The 17,664-nt window shown below is 47.7% G+C and overlaps 2 protein-coding genes across 7 annotated transcripts in view; one reads left to right on the top strand and one right to left on the bottom strand.

Moving 5' to 3' along the window:
* TBC1D16 (TBC1 domain family member 16) overlaps positions 1-6,683 on the bottom strand; it is a 90,624-nt gene extending 83,941 nt beyond the window's left edge. For 4 of the 6 annotated variants that reach the window (XM_061144612.1, XM_061144617.1, XM_061144616.1 and 1 more), the window contains exon 1: positions 6,613-6,683. The gene's annotated coding sequence lies outside the window, so the exon portion shown is untranslated. The remainder of the gene's footprint in view (positions 1-6,612) is intronic. The other 2 variants (XM_061144613.1, XM_061144614.1) reach the window with 2 other exon arrangements.
* Positions 6,684-7,491: 808 nt separating this feature from the next.
* Positions 7,492-17,664, top strand: part of CCDC40 (coiled-coil domain containing 40) — a 43,506-nt gene continuing 33,333 nt past the window's right edge. Inside the window, exons 1-7 of the mRNA XM_061141265.1 lie at positions 7,492-7,571; positions 9,062-9,125; positions 11,308-11,730; positions 14,657-14,789; positions 16,000-16,163; positions 16,934-17,019; positions 17,097-17,314. Coding sequence (XP_060997248.1) covers positions 7,543-7,571; positions 9,062-9,125; positions 11,308-11,730; positions 14,657-14,789; positions 16,000-16,163; positions 16,934-17,019; positions 17,097-17,314 — 1,117 coding nt within the window. The 5' untranslated portion in view covers positions 7,492-7,542. The remainder of the gene's footprint in view (positions 7,572-9,061; positions 9,126-11,307; positions 11,731-14,656; positions 14,790-15,999; positions 16,164-16,933; positions 17,020-17,096; positions 17,315-17,664) is intronic.

Raw genomic sequence — 17,664 nt, 5'->3', positions numbered from 1 at the left:
AAGCCCAAGCACAGCAATGAGGACCCAGCACAGTCAAAATAAACCTGAAGAACTCTTTTTTAAAAAAGAAACTATTACCCCAAATTCATTTCCCAAGATTTAGTGATTTAGATCCATCGAGAGTCCTCCTAGATAGGGAGGTAAAGTCATCAAAAAAGACAGAAATGAGCAAAACACAGATGCAGAAATGACATCCTTTTGAAAAGGCACAAGTCTCCCCTCCTGCTTCCTTCATGAAGCACTTCTATTCCCAGTGCATTGACTTTCCGTGGCTACTGTAACAAAAATAGAGACTTACAACAATACAGTGTATTATCTTGCAGTTCCAGAGGCCAGAGGTCAACCCAGGTCTCACTGGGCTAAACTCAGGTGTCAGCAGGGCTGGGTTCCTTCCTGAAGTTCCAGGGGACAATCCATTCTCCTGTCTTTTCCAGCTAGAATCCACGTACATCCCTTGGCTCGTGGCCCCTTCCTCCTCCTTCAAAGCCAGCAGTGCAGGTGTAGTCTTTCTCAAAGGGCATCGCTCTGACATTGACTCTGGCCCCGTCTTCCACTTTCAAGAACCCTGTGATGACACGGCTTCACTGGATAATCCAGGACAATCTCTCCACATCACAGTTAGCCAATAGGCATCCTTAATTCCATCTGCAACTTGAATCCCCTTTGCCACGTGACCCAGTACAGTCACAAGTTCCCAGAACTAGGAAGTAACATCTGGACATCTAGGGACTGCTCTTCTGCCAACCATATCACATTAAGGACACTGTAAAGAGCTGACTTCTAACTCTCCAGGGGGCTTTCCATCTCCACTGTCCATCAAACTTCCATTCAGAGCAACTAGCCTTTAAGCAATATGATGAGAACCTGGGCCTAGACGTTGCAGAGGGGAGACCCAGCCTCTGTGCCAGCTGGACAGGACAGAGGAAAGCTGTGCACAGACAAGTGCCAGAGCCTTGGTTCCGGTGCTGCTGCTGCTGGTGGTGGTAGTTCAGTCACTAAATCGTGTCCAACCCTTTTGCAACCCCATGGACTATAGCCCACCAGGCTCCTCTGTTCATGGGATTTCCCAGGCAAGAATATTGGAGTAGGTTGCCATTTCCTTCTCCAGGGGGATCTTCCCAACCCAATGCCTCTCCTGCATTGCAGGCAGATTCTTCACCGCTGAGCCACCAGGGAAGCCCCCGTGCTGGTGTAAGAGGCTGCATCAGTTCTCAAATGGAAAACAAATAAAGCAAAGGTGCAAACACCTCCTGAACCTTTCTAAGAAGACGAAAGAAACAGAGCCGCCTGGAGCCCGTAGGAGAGAGGCTCTGCCCAGACTTCTCCCATTCACTGTTCTGTGCCATGCCCCCGCCGCAGGGCCACCCTGGGTCAACAGGACAAGTGTGGTCCTGGCAGCTCGTCATCTGGCAGTTCCCGCATACCTGTCACAGCCCATGTCCACTGTGACAGCTGTCCATTGCAGCAAGGGGGAAGCAGGTAGCGAATGGGGCCGATGAACCCTTAGGGGGATGTGTTGTGTGGCAAAGCCCACAGGTGATTCTTTCCCCGACCTTGTCACTATCACACTGCTCAGGAGCAAACTGCCTTGAGCTCTGGTCACCTGCCAGATGACCAGAAGAAACTGGTTCATCTGCTTTGCCCTCAAAGACCAATCAACACAGAGCAGGGACAAGGTAATACCATCTTAAACACGAGCCAGACACATGCAAACAAGGGTTGTTTTCCTCTCATAAAACATCTGCTGCTAACACACCTCACAAGAGGCCCCAGTTTCCTCTACCTTCCAAGAACCAGGCACATGCATTGCAGTCTTTTTGGGAATATCCAGTTTTGCGGTTCAATGGGTAATATAAATATTACAGATCAGAAACCCTTTCTTTGGAGTGCACAGCTTGGGGAAGTTGGGTATCCTTCAGTCTCGTTGCCCAGATAAGACACCTGGGAGCTGATATAACCCCTCTTCTTATTTGCATTTAAGTTCAAATTATGGGATCATTGCAGAAGAGAAATATATTTGCTGCACTTGCATTTTGCATTCAGGATTAACATGGAAAAGACTGTGGGCCAAAGATAGGGCTGCTGTGCATGGGGCTCTCTGTGTGGAAGTGAGGACAACACAATCGACTTGCAGTTAAATCGAAAGAACGAAGTTTAGGGCAGAAATCCTAGAGCTGGGGCCTTGGGGCAACTGCCATGAGGAAAAAGAACCCTCAAGAGGCCGTAACTGGAGAAGACAGTTAAAGAAACAAGGGTGCGGGAAGATCTGGTGGCCTGCTTGGTTGTCGTTCCTCTCCCAACTGTCCAGTTGTCACTTCGATGATCACCCACTCCTTGGAAAACCCCAAAGCCTCTGCCTGTCCAGAGAAAAACCATCTGCTGCCCATGCCCCTGGACAGAAAATACCCCCAAACCACCTCCCCCAATGTGCCAAGGAAGGGGGGCCTGCAAGTAGAAACAGACTTAAAGGTGGGTCAGGATTCATACTGAGAAAGGACTAAACCCAAAAAGCAAGGGAAAGGGTAAAGCCAACCAGGAAACCACTGACCAACCCCAAAGTGGATGAGGGGCATCTGACCTCTATGTTGTGCCTATAAACTTTAACCTAGAGAGGTTCTCAGTGTCTGTGGCAAAGGAGTAGCTGCTGCTGCTGCTGCTAAGTTGCTTCAGTCGTGACCGACTCTGTGCGACCCCATAGACGGCAGCCCATCGGGCTCCCCTGTCCCTGGGATTCTCCAGGCAAGAACACTGGAGTGGGTTGCCATTTCCTTCTCCAATGCATGAAAGTGAAAAGTGAAAGTGAAGTCACTCAGTCGTGTCCGACTTTTAGTGACCCCGTGGACCTCAGCCTACCAGGCTCCTCTGTCCTAGCTAATGTGCCACAAAACAGAAATCAAACTGGGGGGAAACATACTGACAACACCCCCGGAATGCACCACACTTGATCTTGCTCACGGAAAGCATTTTAGCTCCAGAAACTGAAAAACCAGGACTTCCCTGGTGGTCCAGTGGCTAAGACTCTGTGTTCCTAATGCAGGGGGCCTGGGTTCAATCCCTGATCAGAGAACTAGATCCCACATGCTGCAACTAAGACCCAGCAGAGCCAAATAAATATTAAAAAAGAAGAAGAAGAAGTTGAAAAATCGTAAAGGTATCAAATGCCACCTGATAGATATGTCCTTTGTTCTGATTCCAATGCCAGAAAGTGTAACAACCAATTTACCAACCACTTGAATTCAGGGTCACTCAGTGGAAAACCAGAGCAAACACCAAAGTGTGCAAGTAGGTTCAGACACAGGCTCAGGATGCACCCAGGTGATGATGGTTTCTATAGGAGCTAATCCAGAAAGAGCATGGGAAAGATACTACCACATCTCTGTATGCAGTCAGGTGAGTCCATACAGGCCCCTCATCTTGTACATCAGCTCTAAACACCGGGAAAGACTCTCCGTCGGAGGCTCAGGCAGAGAAGTGCATGCCATTCAGACTGGATAATGCATTTGGGTTATTTCAGTTCTTTCCTTGTGCTAGCCATACACCTGAGGCTACTGCAGGCAGACGATGAACTTGATCTTTTTTTTTAAACAAGTCTTAAATGCCTGATTTCTCCTCTCTGAGGATGGCTATATCGGTTGAGAAGATGGAGTAAAGGACATGCCTCAGATCACACAGCATCAGGCAGTTCATCAAAGCAGATTTATTAGAGATGCAAGACCAAGTGCCCAGAGGACACGTGGGTGGTTGCTAGTATCAAAACCACCAACACGGAAGTGAGTGGGAAAAGATTCCCTATGTCATTTGCGAGGAGGTGGGGGTGGGCTGGGAGAAGTTATGTGCTTTCTTTGTGCAATGGCCTCATCAACATTCGTCAATCTAATACAAATACAACAGAACAATGTACAATAACAATGTACACCAATAAAACCAACCTCCACTGCTACAAATCCTTCATGTTTAAAGTCATCCTCCCCAACTGTACTGCTGTATGAAGCTAATTCACTAACTTTATAGGAGAGGATTCAGGCCTGTGGAGAAAACTGGGGACCCTCGGCCAGATGTGGGGGGACAAGTTAAAATCTCTACTCCAGATTTGCGTTGCCAGGCAACCTGGTCACCCTGGTCAGCCCAGGGGGACCCAGCACCCCACAAAATTATAGAGAGTGTAAATATATCTATGGGGAAGGAAATGGCAACACATTCCAGTATTCGTGCCTGGAAAATCCCATGGACAGAGGAGCCTGGCAGGCTACAGTCCATGGGGTTGCAAAGAGTTGGACATGACTTAACAACTGTGCACACAAGGAGGTTTTATTTCTTCTCTGGGTAACCACTTTTTTGAACTCAAAAGAATCACAGTTTTACAGTTATTTTAACTTGTATTTGTATTATTTTAAAATATAGCAGTTCTTTTTCAATCAAGCCAGTTGATTTTGTAATAATAAATGTCCACATTTTAAAACTAAAAAAAAAAAGAGAGACTGTAAATATATCTAAATGGAGAATTCCACTTCTGCTTATGATCAGCTTTCTACCTGATGGACCACATATACAAGGAACCAAAAAACAAAACCAAATATTTTTACCAATCTAGTTAAATGTGAAAAATCCAAACAATGGTCATTAATAATAATTAAACACTTATATTAACAGGGACTTTGAATAAGCCAGGTACTAGGTGCTTTAGATAACTGTTGCAACAGAACTTTGTGACAGGTTGTATTACTCCCATTTTACAGATGGAGAAACCAAGGCACAGTAGCATTAAGTCAGTACTATGTACTGGGTTGGTATTCAAATCCAGCAATCTATGTTTGGAGGCCATGTTTTAAACCCATGCACTGAGCTACCCAAAACCCGAGCCCAGGAGACCAGCACAGTTGTAGGTAGGGTTCTGCAAACTGCGAGGCTATGATCTCAGATGCCTTTACACTGAGGCCTGGGGGGCTTTTTATAGACTCAACTGAATTGATATTAGCAGCTAGTGGTGACATCGGTTAGTCCCCACTCTCTCAAATGTTTATGAATCACCTGGCAGAGTGAACCATGTTATTCTAAGTCCCTAGGGCAGGGAGAGTGTGTGCATGTGAGTGGTAGGGGCAAGAGGGGAGGGTGTTACAGTGGTTTTCCTGAGTTGGAACATTCTGGGCCCAAGGCCTGTATTTCTGTCACTCCGGGATGCATGAACTTCGGGAATTTAAGTGTCAGTGTTTCCACCTGTAAAATGGGGATCACCTCAGTTCCTGATTTTATGGGTTTAATTCATACAAGATAATCAGAATCTATTTACATAACGATCATCATGGCTGGAGGATTAAAAATTTTCGCTGATAAGAACTTTCCTTAGTCATATTCTGAGACTCTGCTCGCCACAAACGCTCTACAAGCCAAGTGCACTCAGCAGAGAATAAGCCTTCTGATACCAACAACACATGGCCGTGAATGAGTTTCACAGTTAATACTAACAGGCTTTCCTCACTTTAGTAATCTTTTCTTTGCAAAAGTTTTTCTGGTTCTTAAAACTGTTTAATGTTTGCTAGTCAACTAAATATAGATGTTTCTAGTAGGGAATTTCCAAAACAAACACACAGATTTTTTTTTTTTTTTTAAGTTCTCTAATCCATCTGTGACAGATTTAGAAAGTAATTCTCCAATCTGGGCCTTTGCCCCCTGCCCTTTGATAATATGCTTCATCACATGGCTGGATTTTGAGAACCAGTTCCCTCTTTACAGACATGGGAACTGGTGCCTGCAGGTGGTAAAGAAGGATCAGCGGGACCAGTCACAGGGGCTGGCCAACCAAGCCAGCTTCTCCTATGAACTTGAGGAGGCAGTAAAACAAACTTCACGGGAAGGAAAGTGAACGTATTATGCCGTTTTCTGTTTCTGAATAGAATCTGAACTAGGTTGCGGCCAACATATGACACCAACTTCCGAGTGTGGGAATAACAGGATTTCAAGATTCATGGCTTCTGGCAGCGTGCCTTAGGTTATATTTAGAAATCTTAAATTGCCGATTTTTTTTTTCTTTTCCCTTTTTCTTCTCTTTCTATTTTTTTCTTCCTTTCTTTTATTATTATTTAAGAAAAGATCAAGAGGAAGAGCTCGGGCCTAAAGGGTGTGAGTTTCATGACCTGCGGCTCTTAAACAGCCAGACCACCCACCCCAAGGCCGGGAATGTTAAGCACGCGCCCCATGCGGGTGAAACACACACTTTGGGGGCTGTGTCGGCAAACGGCGGGCCCCTACAAGTTCTCATTCGCGTGCTCTGACGATCCAGCCAGACAAAGACCGCAAGTTCTCCGGACCAAAGATGCAGACAGCCAGAGACCGCGTCTCCTCGAATTAGGCCCACACTCCCTGCCCGGGGAGCCAGAACCCACCGCGGAGGGGGTCCCCAGAGAGCTCCCCGCGTGATCCTGCCGCCCCACTCCTGCTCTGGCCCTGCACGCACTCTCTGCGCTGCGGCCAGACCCCGGCCCCTCCCGGGCCCCGCGGCTGCAGGCCCACGCGCCCCGCGCGCCCCCACCCCGTCCCGCCGAGGGGCGCTGCCCGGTACCCCGCTGGCCCCTCGGGCCCCGCCCCCGCGGCCCCCGGCAGGTCCCCGATACCCACCCGGGTCCCGCACCCGGGGCCGGATTTGCGCCGGCTCCCGGAGCCGCCTCCGCCGCCACTGCCTCCGCCGCCAGTGAGGTTTGGTGGGGCGGGGACGCGCGGCGAGGCCCGGCCCCCGGCCCGCCCCCCAGCCCAACCCGGCCCCCGGCCCAATCAGACCCGCCGCCCACCCCACCCCCTCCAGCCCCAGTACCAACCCGGCCCCAACTGCTTCGCGGAACTGCCCCAGTCACCTTCCGCTCTCCGACCCCAGGCCTCGGCCCGGACGCCCCCTTCCTATTCCGGGCCTCGCCGCCCGCCCGGGCCTCCGGCCCCGGGACTTTGCCCTAGAGGGAAGCCCCGCGCCGCCGGAGTGAAGGCAGGACCCTTGGGACGTCCCACGTGCGCGCTCGCCCTCTCTGTCTCACCCTCTGCTTTTGTTTTTCCTATTTTGAGATAGGAAGAGAACAACACCCACCAAGAGGCCACAGGGCATCCCTCTCCCGCCATGAATTCTTCGCAAGAACCCCGGGAAGGGGGTACTGAGCCCCCCAGGTCTGGAGATGGACAGGCAGGCACTAGGCGGGGGCTTGGTCCCCAAAGGTGCGGCTGGCTCCGGACGCCGTCGCGCCCCCGCCTCTTCCTGCCATCCTCAGGACACTTGGCCGTCCCATGTCCCCGGCTTCCCGGATGCCCTGCGCGAGCCCCTGGGGCGCCAGAGTGGCCGGCAGGACACACGTTGACACGGTTGTCGCTTTACAGAACTGAGTCAGGCGGGGTAGAGTTCGGACTTAGAGATGGAGAATATGTGTATTTATCCTTTAGTACATTTACAGAGTTAAATATTCTGTGTTTCTAGTGTACACAAACGGCACAAAGGCCGCCTGCCCCGCAAGCCCCGCGCGTGGTCCTTGCCCGCCGGATGTTGACGGCGTCGCATAGCAACTGGAGATGGCGGAGCCTGGCAGCAGCGCTGGCGGGTAAACGGGCCTAGGGATCTGGGGCCTCGGAACTGCCCCCACACCTCCTCCTTCCCATAGCCCCCTAGGCACCCCTTCCCTTCCATGCCCTTTCCCCCTCTCCTCTACCCCTGCCTCCCCACTCTCCAGGCCTTTCCTGACCTCCCCGGTGACCCCCACATTCCTGCACGCCCTTCTGCCTTCTCACCTCGCGTCCCTTTGTCCTCTCCCGTACCCTCCCTTTTTCCCCTTTTCTGGGCGCTCCTTTCTCTGAAACCCGGGACTTGCTCAGTCCACAGTAACCATGGCAACCACGATGCTTGGTAATCCCTGCTGCAGAACCCTGAGAGCAGGGGTCTCTGTGCTGGATGCTGCCCAGCGAGGTCAGTGAGAGGGAGACCAGCCCAACCTCCCCGGGGTTGGAGGTGGCAGGTGATGGACTGGGTTCGGTATGGCCAGGCAGCCCCACCGTGAATGCCTTGAGCACACAGATAGGCTGTCGTCAGGTAAACACAGGGCCACCTGGCCTCTGCTCTCCTACACTTTGTTTGAAAGGATAGAGACTGTTTTAAAATTTTACCTTTCACATTGGACACCGCTGTATTGTTTCTTTCTTTCTTCTTCTTCTTTTTTTTTTAAGGTAGGTCTGCATCTACTAACATGGAAAAGTCCAGATACAATAAATGAAAAGACTAAATGCAAAACAGTGTATATAGTGTGATCTCTAATTTGGTGGATGGGTGGCTTTAAATGCACAGAAAGATATTTGAAAGAAGATATCCTTGGGACTTCTCTCGTGGTCCAGTGGCGAAGGCTCTATGTTCTCAAAGCAGGGAGCCTGGGTTCCATCCCTGGTCAGGGAACTAGACCTCACATGCCACAAGTAAAGACTTGGAATGCCACAACTAAAAAGAGCCCATGTGCCACAACTAAGACCTGGCACAGCCAAATATCTAAAAAATAAAATATAATACATAAAAAGATATCCTTAAATCTCTTACTACTACATCTTGTTATCTTGAGCAAGAGAGAAGTCACAGGGGATTTTCATTGTTTGTGTCACATATTGCTGTATTAGTTTGACTTTTAATTAGAAAAAAAAAATTTTAAGAATGTGACATTCTTGTACTATCCAAATCATGAGGAAACTAAAAGTTTCTGGAATATTTGTCCTTTTTGTGCAATTTTCTCTTATTTTGTTTTTTATTTTCCCCATTTTGTCACAAACACAAGTATATTTAAGGTGACTTTTCTAGCATAATCTACTTGTACAGTTCCTTAAATGTTTCAATCATTGCATTTTTCATTCATTCTTGGAGTGATTCTTGTGCCATGCAACAAGCATGATCTAGTGCTGGTGTTAGTGACAAAGTGATGGCCATCAGCCTAGAGAGAAGGCAGACAATCAACAGTAAATATAATAACTAGATATACAGACAGTGAGGAGGGGATAAATGCCAAGAAAAAGAAAGATGTTATTTGAAACTGTTCAATTGTTTCTCCGCCACCAGGTCTCACTTGGGAGGCAAATCGTCTTCTGAAGGAGAAGAGGACCAGAATGTTGAAGGCGGCAGGGTAAATAAAGTTCCTTATACGATGAATTAGTCTAGGCTGTATTTACTAGGAATTAGAGTTCAGATTTGTTTAAGAAAATTGCACAATGATCCTATGACCTTGCTCTGGAACAGACTCAGTTCAGTTGCAGAGAAACTTAATTTCTTTCCACCTCCTTCTGAAGTGTTGATGGCTCATCAAGAATGCCTTGGATATCCCACACCTAGGTCACCCTGAGTTTTTCAGAGCTCATTTCCTGTAACGAAGGATGCAAAATAATTACCAAAAAAAAAAAAAAAGAGCAGATAAGCTAAACTATGAAACATAATAATCTCCTAGCAATGCTCAGAATGTATAGATACAGTTTTCCGATCAGTTCAGTTCAGTTCAGTCGCTCAGTCGTGTCCAACTCTTTGCGACCCCATGAATCGCAGCACGCCAGGCCTCCCTGTCCATCACCAACTCCCGGAGTTTACTCAAACTCATGCTCATTGAGTCGGTGATGCCATCCAGCCATCTCATCCTCTGTCGTCCCCTTCTCCTCCTGCCCTCAATCCCTCCCAGCATCAGGGTCTTTTCCAATGAGTCAACTCTTCACATGAGGTGGCCAAAGTATTGGAGTTTCAGCTTCAGCATCAGTCCGTCCAATGAACACCCAGGACTGATCTCCTTTAGGATGGACTGGTTGGATCTCCTTGCAGTCTAGGGGACTCTCAAGAGTCTTCTCCAACACCACAGTTCAAAAGCTCAATTTTTCGGTGCTCAGCTTTCTTCACAGTCCAACTCTCACATCCATTCATTACCACTGGAAAAACCATAGCCTTGACTAGATGGACCTTTGTTGGCAAAGTAATGTCTCTGCTTTTTAACATGCTGTCTAGGTTGGTCATAACTTTCCTTCCAAGGAGTAAGCGTCTTTTAATTTCATGGCTGCAGTCACCATCCACAGTGATTTTGGAGCCCAAAAAAATAAAGTCTGACACTGTTTCCACTGTCTCCCCATCTATTTCCCATGAGGTGATGGGACCAGATGCCATGATCTTAGTTTTCTGAATCTTAAGCTTTAAACTAACTTTTTCACTCTCCTCTTTCACTTTCATCAAGAGGCTTTTCAGTTCCTCTTCACTCTCTGCCATAAGGGTGGTATCATCTGCATATCTGAGGTTATTGATATTTCTCCCAGCAATCTTGATTCCAGCTTGTGCTTCATCCAGCCCAGCATTTCTCATGATGTACTCTGCATATAAGTTAAATAAGCAGGGTGACAATATACAGCCTTGACGTACTCCTTTTCCTATTTGGAACCAGTCGGTTGTTCCATGTCCAGTTCTAACTGTTGCTTCCTGACCTGCATACAGGTTTCTCAAGAGGCAGGTCAGGTGGTCTGGTATTCCCATCTCTTTCAGAATTTTCCATATTTTATTGTGATCCACACAGTCGAAGGCTTTGGCGTAGTCAATAAAGCAGAAATAAATGTTTTTCTGGAACTCTCTTGCTTTTTTGATGATCCAGCAGATATTGGCACTTTGATCTCTGGTTCCTCTGCCTTTTCTAAAACCAGCTTGAACATCTGGAAGTTCACGGTTCACGTATTGCTGAAGCCTGGCCTGGAGAATTTTGAGCATTACTTTACTAGCGTGAGAGATGAGTGCAATTGTGCAGTAGTTTGAGCATTCTTTGGGATTGCCTTTCTTAGGGATTGGAATAAAAACTGACCTTTTCCAGTCCTGTGGCCACTGCTGAGTTTTTCAAATTTCCTGGCATATGGAGTGCAGCACTTTCACAGCATCATCTTTCAGGATTTGAAATAGCTCAACTGGAATTCCATCATATCCACTAGCTTTGTTTGTAGTGATGCTTTCTAAGGCCCACTTGACTTCACATTCCAGGATGTCTGGCTCTAGGTGAGTGATCACACCATCGTGATTATCTGGGTGATGAAGATCTTTTTTGTACAGTTCTTCTGTGTATTCTTGCCACCTCTTCTTAATATCTTCTGCTTCTGTTAGGTCCATACCATTTCTGTCCTTTATCGAACCCATCTTTGCCTGAAATGTTCCCTTGATATCTCTAATTTTCTTGAAGAGATCTCTAGTCTTTCCCATTCTGTTGTTTCCCATCAGTGTAATTACCTTATTAAGAATAAAATCTCACAAGATCCTTTACACTTTGTCTCCTGATTTTTTTTTTTCCTGCTTCATAGCTACAGGTATCGCCAGTGGAGAAGAGCAATGACCAGAGAAATGAAGAAGCTGAGGGTGCTACAGAGCATTCCGAAAGGGAAAATGAAAATGATGGGGAAGTCACAGCCCAGGGGGACTATGGAGGAAGCCAAGGGGAAATGGAAATGGAAGAGGAATTTGAATTAGAAGAGGAATTAGAATCTGATTTGGAAGCCACGTCCCCTGAAGGGGAAGTCAGTTCTCCAGATCTGGCTTCCTCAGACATCAGTCCTGGGGACGGGCCCGAAGAAGAAGTTGACCGCACACACCCGTATGAAGGAGCAAGGAGGGAGATGGGTCTTGAGGACAGAGAGGCCCCCTACCCATCCAAATCCAGCGGAATGGGGTTTATCGCCACAATGCGCTCCCAGAAAGTATTAGGCCTATCTGAGCAAATGAGCCAGGTGAGTAGCCCGAGGTCTATAGTGTTTTACTGCTCATGAGGTTTGTAAATCTATGTGAGGAACTCAGGGTACACTATAAATAATTCACATGGCAATGCCTGTTAGGAATGTCTTAGCAAACTTAAGTGTCAGGAGCCACCATCATAGGCCAAGAGTTTCTGGACCCTCCTTTGTGTTCCCAAACCCAAGTTGGAAACATTCCACGTAAGGGCATCCAGGTGTCCAGTCTCTAGAGCAACACCGTCCAGTAAAACTCTATATGATAATGGAAATGCTCTTTATCTGCGCTGTCCAATATGGTAACCATTAGTCACATGTGACTATAGAGCACTTAAAATGTGTCCAAGGAGATGGAGAAACTGAATTTTTAATCTTTTGAGGATTCTAATTAGTTTAAATGTATATATCCAACTATTATAAGTGGTTACCAGACTAGACAATGCAACTGTGGATAATAAAATAGTTATAGGCTTATTTTCACTTTCTAATTTTTAAGCAAGTACGCACAGAAAAATTGGAGTACCTTGAAGTTTTAAGAATGTTTTTTAAAAGCATTTGACAGTAAGTTGCCTCCCAATGCTTTCATATATGTTTTACGCAAACAACCATGTGGTAATTATCAAAATCAATGTGTTACATTACCAAATACACCTTGGGCTTCCTTCACCAAATGTCCTAGTAATGTCTTTTACAGTAGAGTTCCACTTCAGAATCGCCTGCTGCCTTCAGCTGTATCGTCTCTTTAGTCTTCTCAATCTGTCCTTGACCTTGATGACCTTGACACTTTTAAAGGTCACAGGCCAGCTATTTTGTAGAATGCCCCTCAGTTTGGTTTTGCCTGGTATTTTCAGGTCTCCAGGTTTAGAATGTCACGGAAGGATGCCATGTTTTTCTGGTGTTCTATCAGGTGGGACATCAGTTCAGCTTGTTCATTACTGATGGGCAAGCCCGTAAATGTTTGGGCTGTAACTCTCCATGCCAAGACCTTCCTCGCCAGGCCCAGGCCTGATACCTGTGTCTCACCTTGGGGACAGTCTCTGGAACCCACCCTCCTCATTTTGTCCAGACTCATCACCCCACACTGGGTCAACTCCACCTGTTGGCTTTAGGTTTGATTGTTCTAGAAAGGAAGCGAGGGGCAGGGCAGGAAGAGAAGGCATTATGTTTATTCATCATGTACTCTGGGCTGGACACTTCCATGCCCTTTACATGTGTTGTCTCAGTGACAACCCCATAAGGTGGGAACTATTATTATCCCCATTGCTCAGATTAGGAAACTGAGGAGCCAAAGGACTTCCTTACCCAGAGGCATGCAGCTATGATGGCAGTCATACTTGCTCTGAACTGTGAAGTTCCTCCCCACCCTGTGAAAGATAAAAGAGATAATAACTTTAGAGAATCACATGATTCAATATTTGATGCACTATAATTAAGCTTTATGACTACAAATTACAAATGCATATCAAAACCACTTTTAAGATTTTAACAACTAAACAGTGCCCTCCTTTATAAGATAGCCAGGACCAGAAATTACAAGATGGTCCAATGGTTAGAACTCTGCACTTTCAGCACCAAGGGCCTGGGTTCAATTCCTGATTGGGGAACTAAGATCCTACAAGCCATGTGGCACAGCTGAAAAAACAAACAAATAGGGCCAAACAGACAGCCAGGAGTATTGAAGTATAGGTCGCTTGCTGAGCTATGAACCAAGTTTGCATCCTCAAGTCTAGTTTCTAGAAAACTCACTGGGGGACTTCTCTGGTGGTCCAGTGGCTAAGACTCTGCCTTCCCAATGCGAGGGTCCTGGGTTCAATCCCTAGTTGATTCCACATTCTGCAACTAAAGATCCCTCATGCCTCAGTTAAGACCCAGAGCAACCAAATAAATAGGTAAATAAATAATTCTTTTTTAAAAAAAGATTGGAATGAGAGAAAAAAACAGTATGGTTTGGTATCTTAGTAAAACCTCTTACTTTATAAGAAAAAGAAAACTCACTGGGAAACAGTCTCCAAATTTGATTAACCAGAAGGGCAGAGACAAACCCTAAGAGAGAACCCTATTTTCCTCCTCCCAGCTCTCAGATAACTTAACTGTGGAGTGGGAGCTGCTGGGTCATCGGTGTGGTCATTAAGAGAAGCCCTTTCTGGACCCCCCAGAGGTATGCTTTTGACTCTGGGCTCCCATGAATATCATTGTGGTTCTGGATGCCTCAGAAGTCATTTCTAGAAGCAGCATCACCTGAGGAAGAACAGCTGGAAAGAGCAGGCAGGAGCTGGGCATTGAGACAGCCTTTGGCTAACTGGGCAAACTTAAGCAAGGGCCTCAGCTTCCATGAGCTGCTTCCCCTGCAGGAGACAGAAATGACTGGCATCCATCTTGCAGGGTCCTGTGCAGGGTCATTGTCTGCCCTTACTCATGTTCACCAGTTCATCAACAGCAGTAGTTGTTGTCAATGATAATCATTGCAAGAGTCCCCTTTAGAGTTAAAATGGAGCCAGGTGTTTGGGAAAACATTTTCTTCTGGAAATGTCCCCAAAGTGAAACCGTTTGAAAGAAGAGAAGAAACAGCCCTCTTGGGAGACCCTGGCCGGGGCTCAGGCTTTCAGAAATGCTGTTTACCAGCCTCGGGGAGAGCAGCATTTGGGAATAAAGAAGCTCACGTCCAGCACATGCCTGTGCCTCAGTGTTTACACTTTGCTACAGATCTAGTCGGGCAGAGACCACTCCTAAATCCCTCATGGGGGTGGAGGTAGGTATTTTTTGTTTTGACGATTGCAAAAGCCAAATGATATGCAAGCAATTTTCTATTGCTTTAACAACTGTGTTGAATTTTGAACACTGTAATAAGCAAATTTGAATAACGCCTCAGTCCTGACTAAACCCTCATAAATTCAGATTTTGTTGTTTTTGCTCTATACAATCCCAGGGAGCGCTCCGGCAGAAGGTCTTTCCTCTGGAGGCTGGACATCACCTCAGACAGAGCCCCGAGAGCAGCGACACATCCCTGGGTCTTGACGAGCTGCCTCCGAGCACAGAGGTGCCCTTCACCCCGGAGTCAGGTACTACGGGACAAGCCACTTCCCATCCCCTTCTGTGCGAGGGCTCCCACTCCTTCGCCCCCTGTTACCTCATTTCCTGTTGGGCTATGAGTCTAAAGATAAAAACGTCATTAACAGAAATGGTTAAGACACGTGGAACATTTGTTCTGTTTTATCTAATTTAATCCTTTCCCTTACCTAGTGAGGTAGGAACTGTTCTCCGTTTTACAGACCATGAGAGTCATTAAGTTACTTACCCATGTAAGTGGCAGAACCAAGCCTGGACCGAAATCTGGTGACACGGCCCTGGCCACACATCCCTCTCTGCCTTCTGGTCTCAGAGGGGAGCTCGGCCCTAAACATGTGCCTGTGGGCTGAGTTTTCCAAGGTGCTTTCAGGCATACCCCTATCTTTCCACTTGGTTCTGGTATCCTAGTGTTGAGTACATGAGAAAGCAGATTGCATTATTTTATATTATATATAACCTGATGGGAAGAGCTGACTCATTGGAAAAGACTGATGCTGGGAAAGATTGAGGGCCAGAGGAGAAGGGGATGACAGAGAATGAGATGGTTGGGTGGCATCACCGACTCAACGGACATGAGTTTGAGCAAAATCTGGGAGGTAGTGAAGGACAGGGAAACCTGGCATGCTGCAGTCCATGGGGTCACAGGGTTGGACACAACTTAGTGACTAAACAACAACAACAAATATTCCATTTGATGGTGGTGTGCGGATGATCCAGCCAACAAAACTTCACCTCACCTACAAGTGACATGCAGACAACACTCATCTAAATGAGTTAGAAACAAAACAGGATCTCTCCAGCTCAGGAAGGAAGAAAAGCTGAAACTTGAGCCTCACTGATTGCTTTTCAATCGTATCAGTTGTTTTCCTTTAAAAAAAAAAATCTAATCCATCATTAAGAAGCCCCCTTTCTGTTCATTATTTATGTATTAAAAGGTATCCACAAAATGTGTTTGCTTCTTGTCTACCTTTAAAGTTCAGTCTTTCTACAAAATACGTTGAATTAGCTAGTAGAAAATTCATGCACAGAAGACCCTGTGAATAGCATTGTGAACCCTAGCCCAAGGCGGGCTTTGTCTTTCTCTTTTCCCTCCTGTTGCACTAGGCTGGGCGTTTAGCTTTCTGATGAACTCCCCCCAGAGAAGCACTCTTTCTATTAACTGCTCAATAACATTTGCCGTTCCCCCCTTACTTGTCCCCCTAGAACCCAGCACCCACCCCAGGGAGGGCGCCGCGTCCTCCTTCCTGGACAGGATCCAGCAGCTAAGCATGGTGGAGGAAAGGGGCCTGGTGGAGAGAGTGGAATCTGAGGGCAGCGACGAGGCGGAAGAAGACAAATCCCAGCTGATGGTCTTGGACCCAGACCACGTAAGAAATTCGGGGGTTTTGCTTTTGCCCCACACAGATGAAGATGGACTTAGAGACACTGCCGTGCTTGCCCTGTTCTGCCTGGAGCCTCCACGGCCCGCCTTTTACCAGCAAATGCTGCGCTCTGCTTCATCTGCTCCCCGAATAGTTGACCTGCAGGGTTTGGGTTGCCACCTCGTCAAGTGTGTTCTCCCTTCAGGTTCATTCACTCAGACTCAGCGTTTCCCAGTCACTGGAAGCCGATCACTGGGGTGGGTGCTTCCTGAGCACTGAAGGGTGCTGAGAAGCATCCCCGGGGCCTCCACCCCCCAGATGCCAGCAGCGCTGTCTTGGTTGTGATGGCCAGAAATGTCTCCAGACTTTGGGTGGGGGCTAGGTCACCTCCACTAAGAGACATCATCTTGCGTGTCCCATGCCTCTGGCAAGTGGGGAGGACGGGTCTTGACTGGTGCTAAGGTTGCAGTGGGAAATGGGGCTCAAGGTTCATTTGGTGCTGGCATCCAAGGCTCTGCTCATCACTGCCCTTCAGCTCCAGGGATTAAACCAGCACCACTGCCCCAGCTTATCCTGTCATTTTGCCAAAACATGCACTCAGGTCCTTCAGTGCCTACGGTGAGACCACAAGTGACTTCTGAAGTAAGAATCCTGGGCAGAAGTGGGGAGCACCCAGTATGAAAGTCATTTCTGTCTCCACCACCCCCCCCCAAGAGCTGTGGCTAAGCCCCAGAGGGGACAGGACGGTAACTGGCTGTGCTCTTCCATTGTTCTAGCCCCTGATGATAAGATTCCAGGCTGCCCTGAAGAGCTATCTTAACCGGCAGATAGAGAAACTAAGGCTGGAACTTCAAGAACTGGTGCGTACCTGTCCCACCTCCCACTCAGCTGTGCTCCCTCCTGCATCTCCATGACCCAGTTTCTCTCTCCGGTGCAGAGCGTGGCCACCAAGCAAAGCCGAGTCCAACGGCAGGAGTTGGGGGTGAACCTTTACGGGGTCCAGCAGCACCTGGCCCGCCTGCAGATGCAGCTTGAGAAAAGTCACGACCGCCACTCCATCGCTGCGGGCACAAGGCAGCAGAAGGAGGAGGAGCTGCAGAGGGTGCGCTTTCTCTACACCAAGACCTATGAGACCGCCAATGAGGAGCGCAAAAAGCGTAAGGCTGCTCCGTGTCCTTGCAGGTGTCCATGGGGGGTGTCCCCACATGCCACAGAGACCCCAAGGGGATCCTCACCTACCATCGAATCCCTGAATAACTTTGCAACCTGGTGGGGTGGCCCAAGTGCCATCATGACCCCGAGGGGTGTCCCCATGTGCTGTCATGACCCCGAGCCACTGTGGGACATCATGAAAGACAAGATGTGTTCATGTTATGGAGGCATTCCCAACCTTTTAGGGAAGGAAAGACATGTCTTAAAATGCACCTAATTAGGCAAAGCAGCAAACACTGAAAGCCGGCAGGTTGGGTTTATGGAGTCAAAAGTGGGAGAGGCTGCTGGGCTGCTG

Source organism: Dama dama, chromosome 5 (genome assembly GCF_033118175.1).
Source record: "Dama dama isolate Ldn47 chromosome 5, ASM3311817v1, whole genome shotgun sequence".
Lineage (NCBI taxonomy): Eukaryota > Metazoa > Chordata > Mammalia > Artiodactyla > Cervidae > Dama > Dama dama.
Note: the sequence above shows the minus strand (reverse complement) of the source record. Positions and strands in the feature narration are given on the sequence as shown.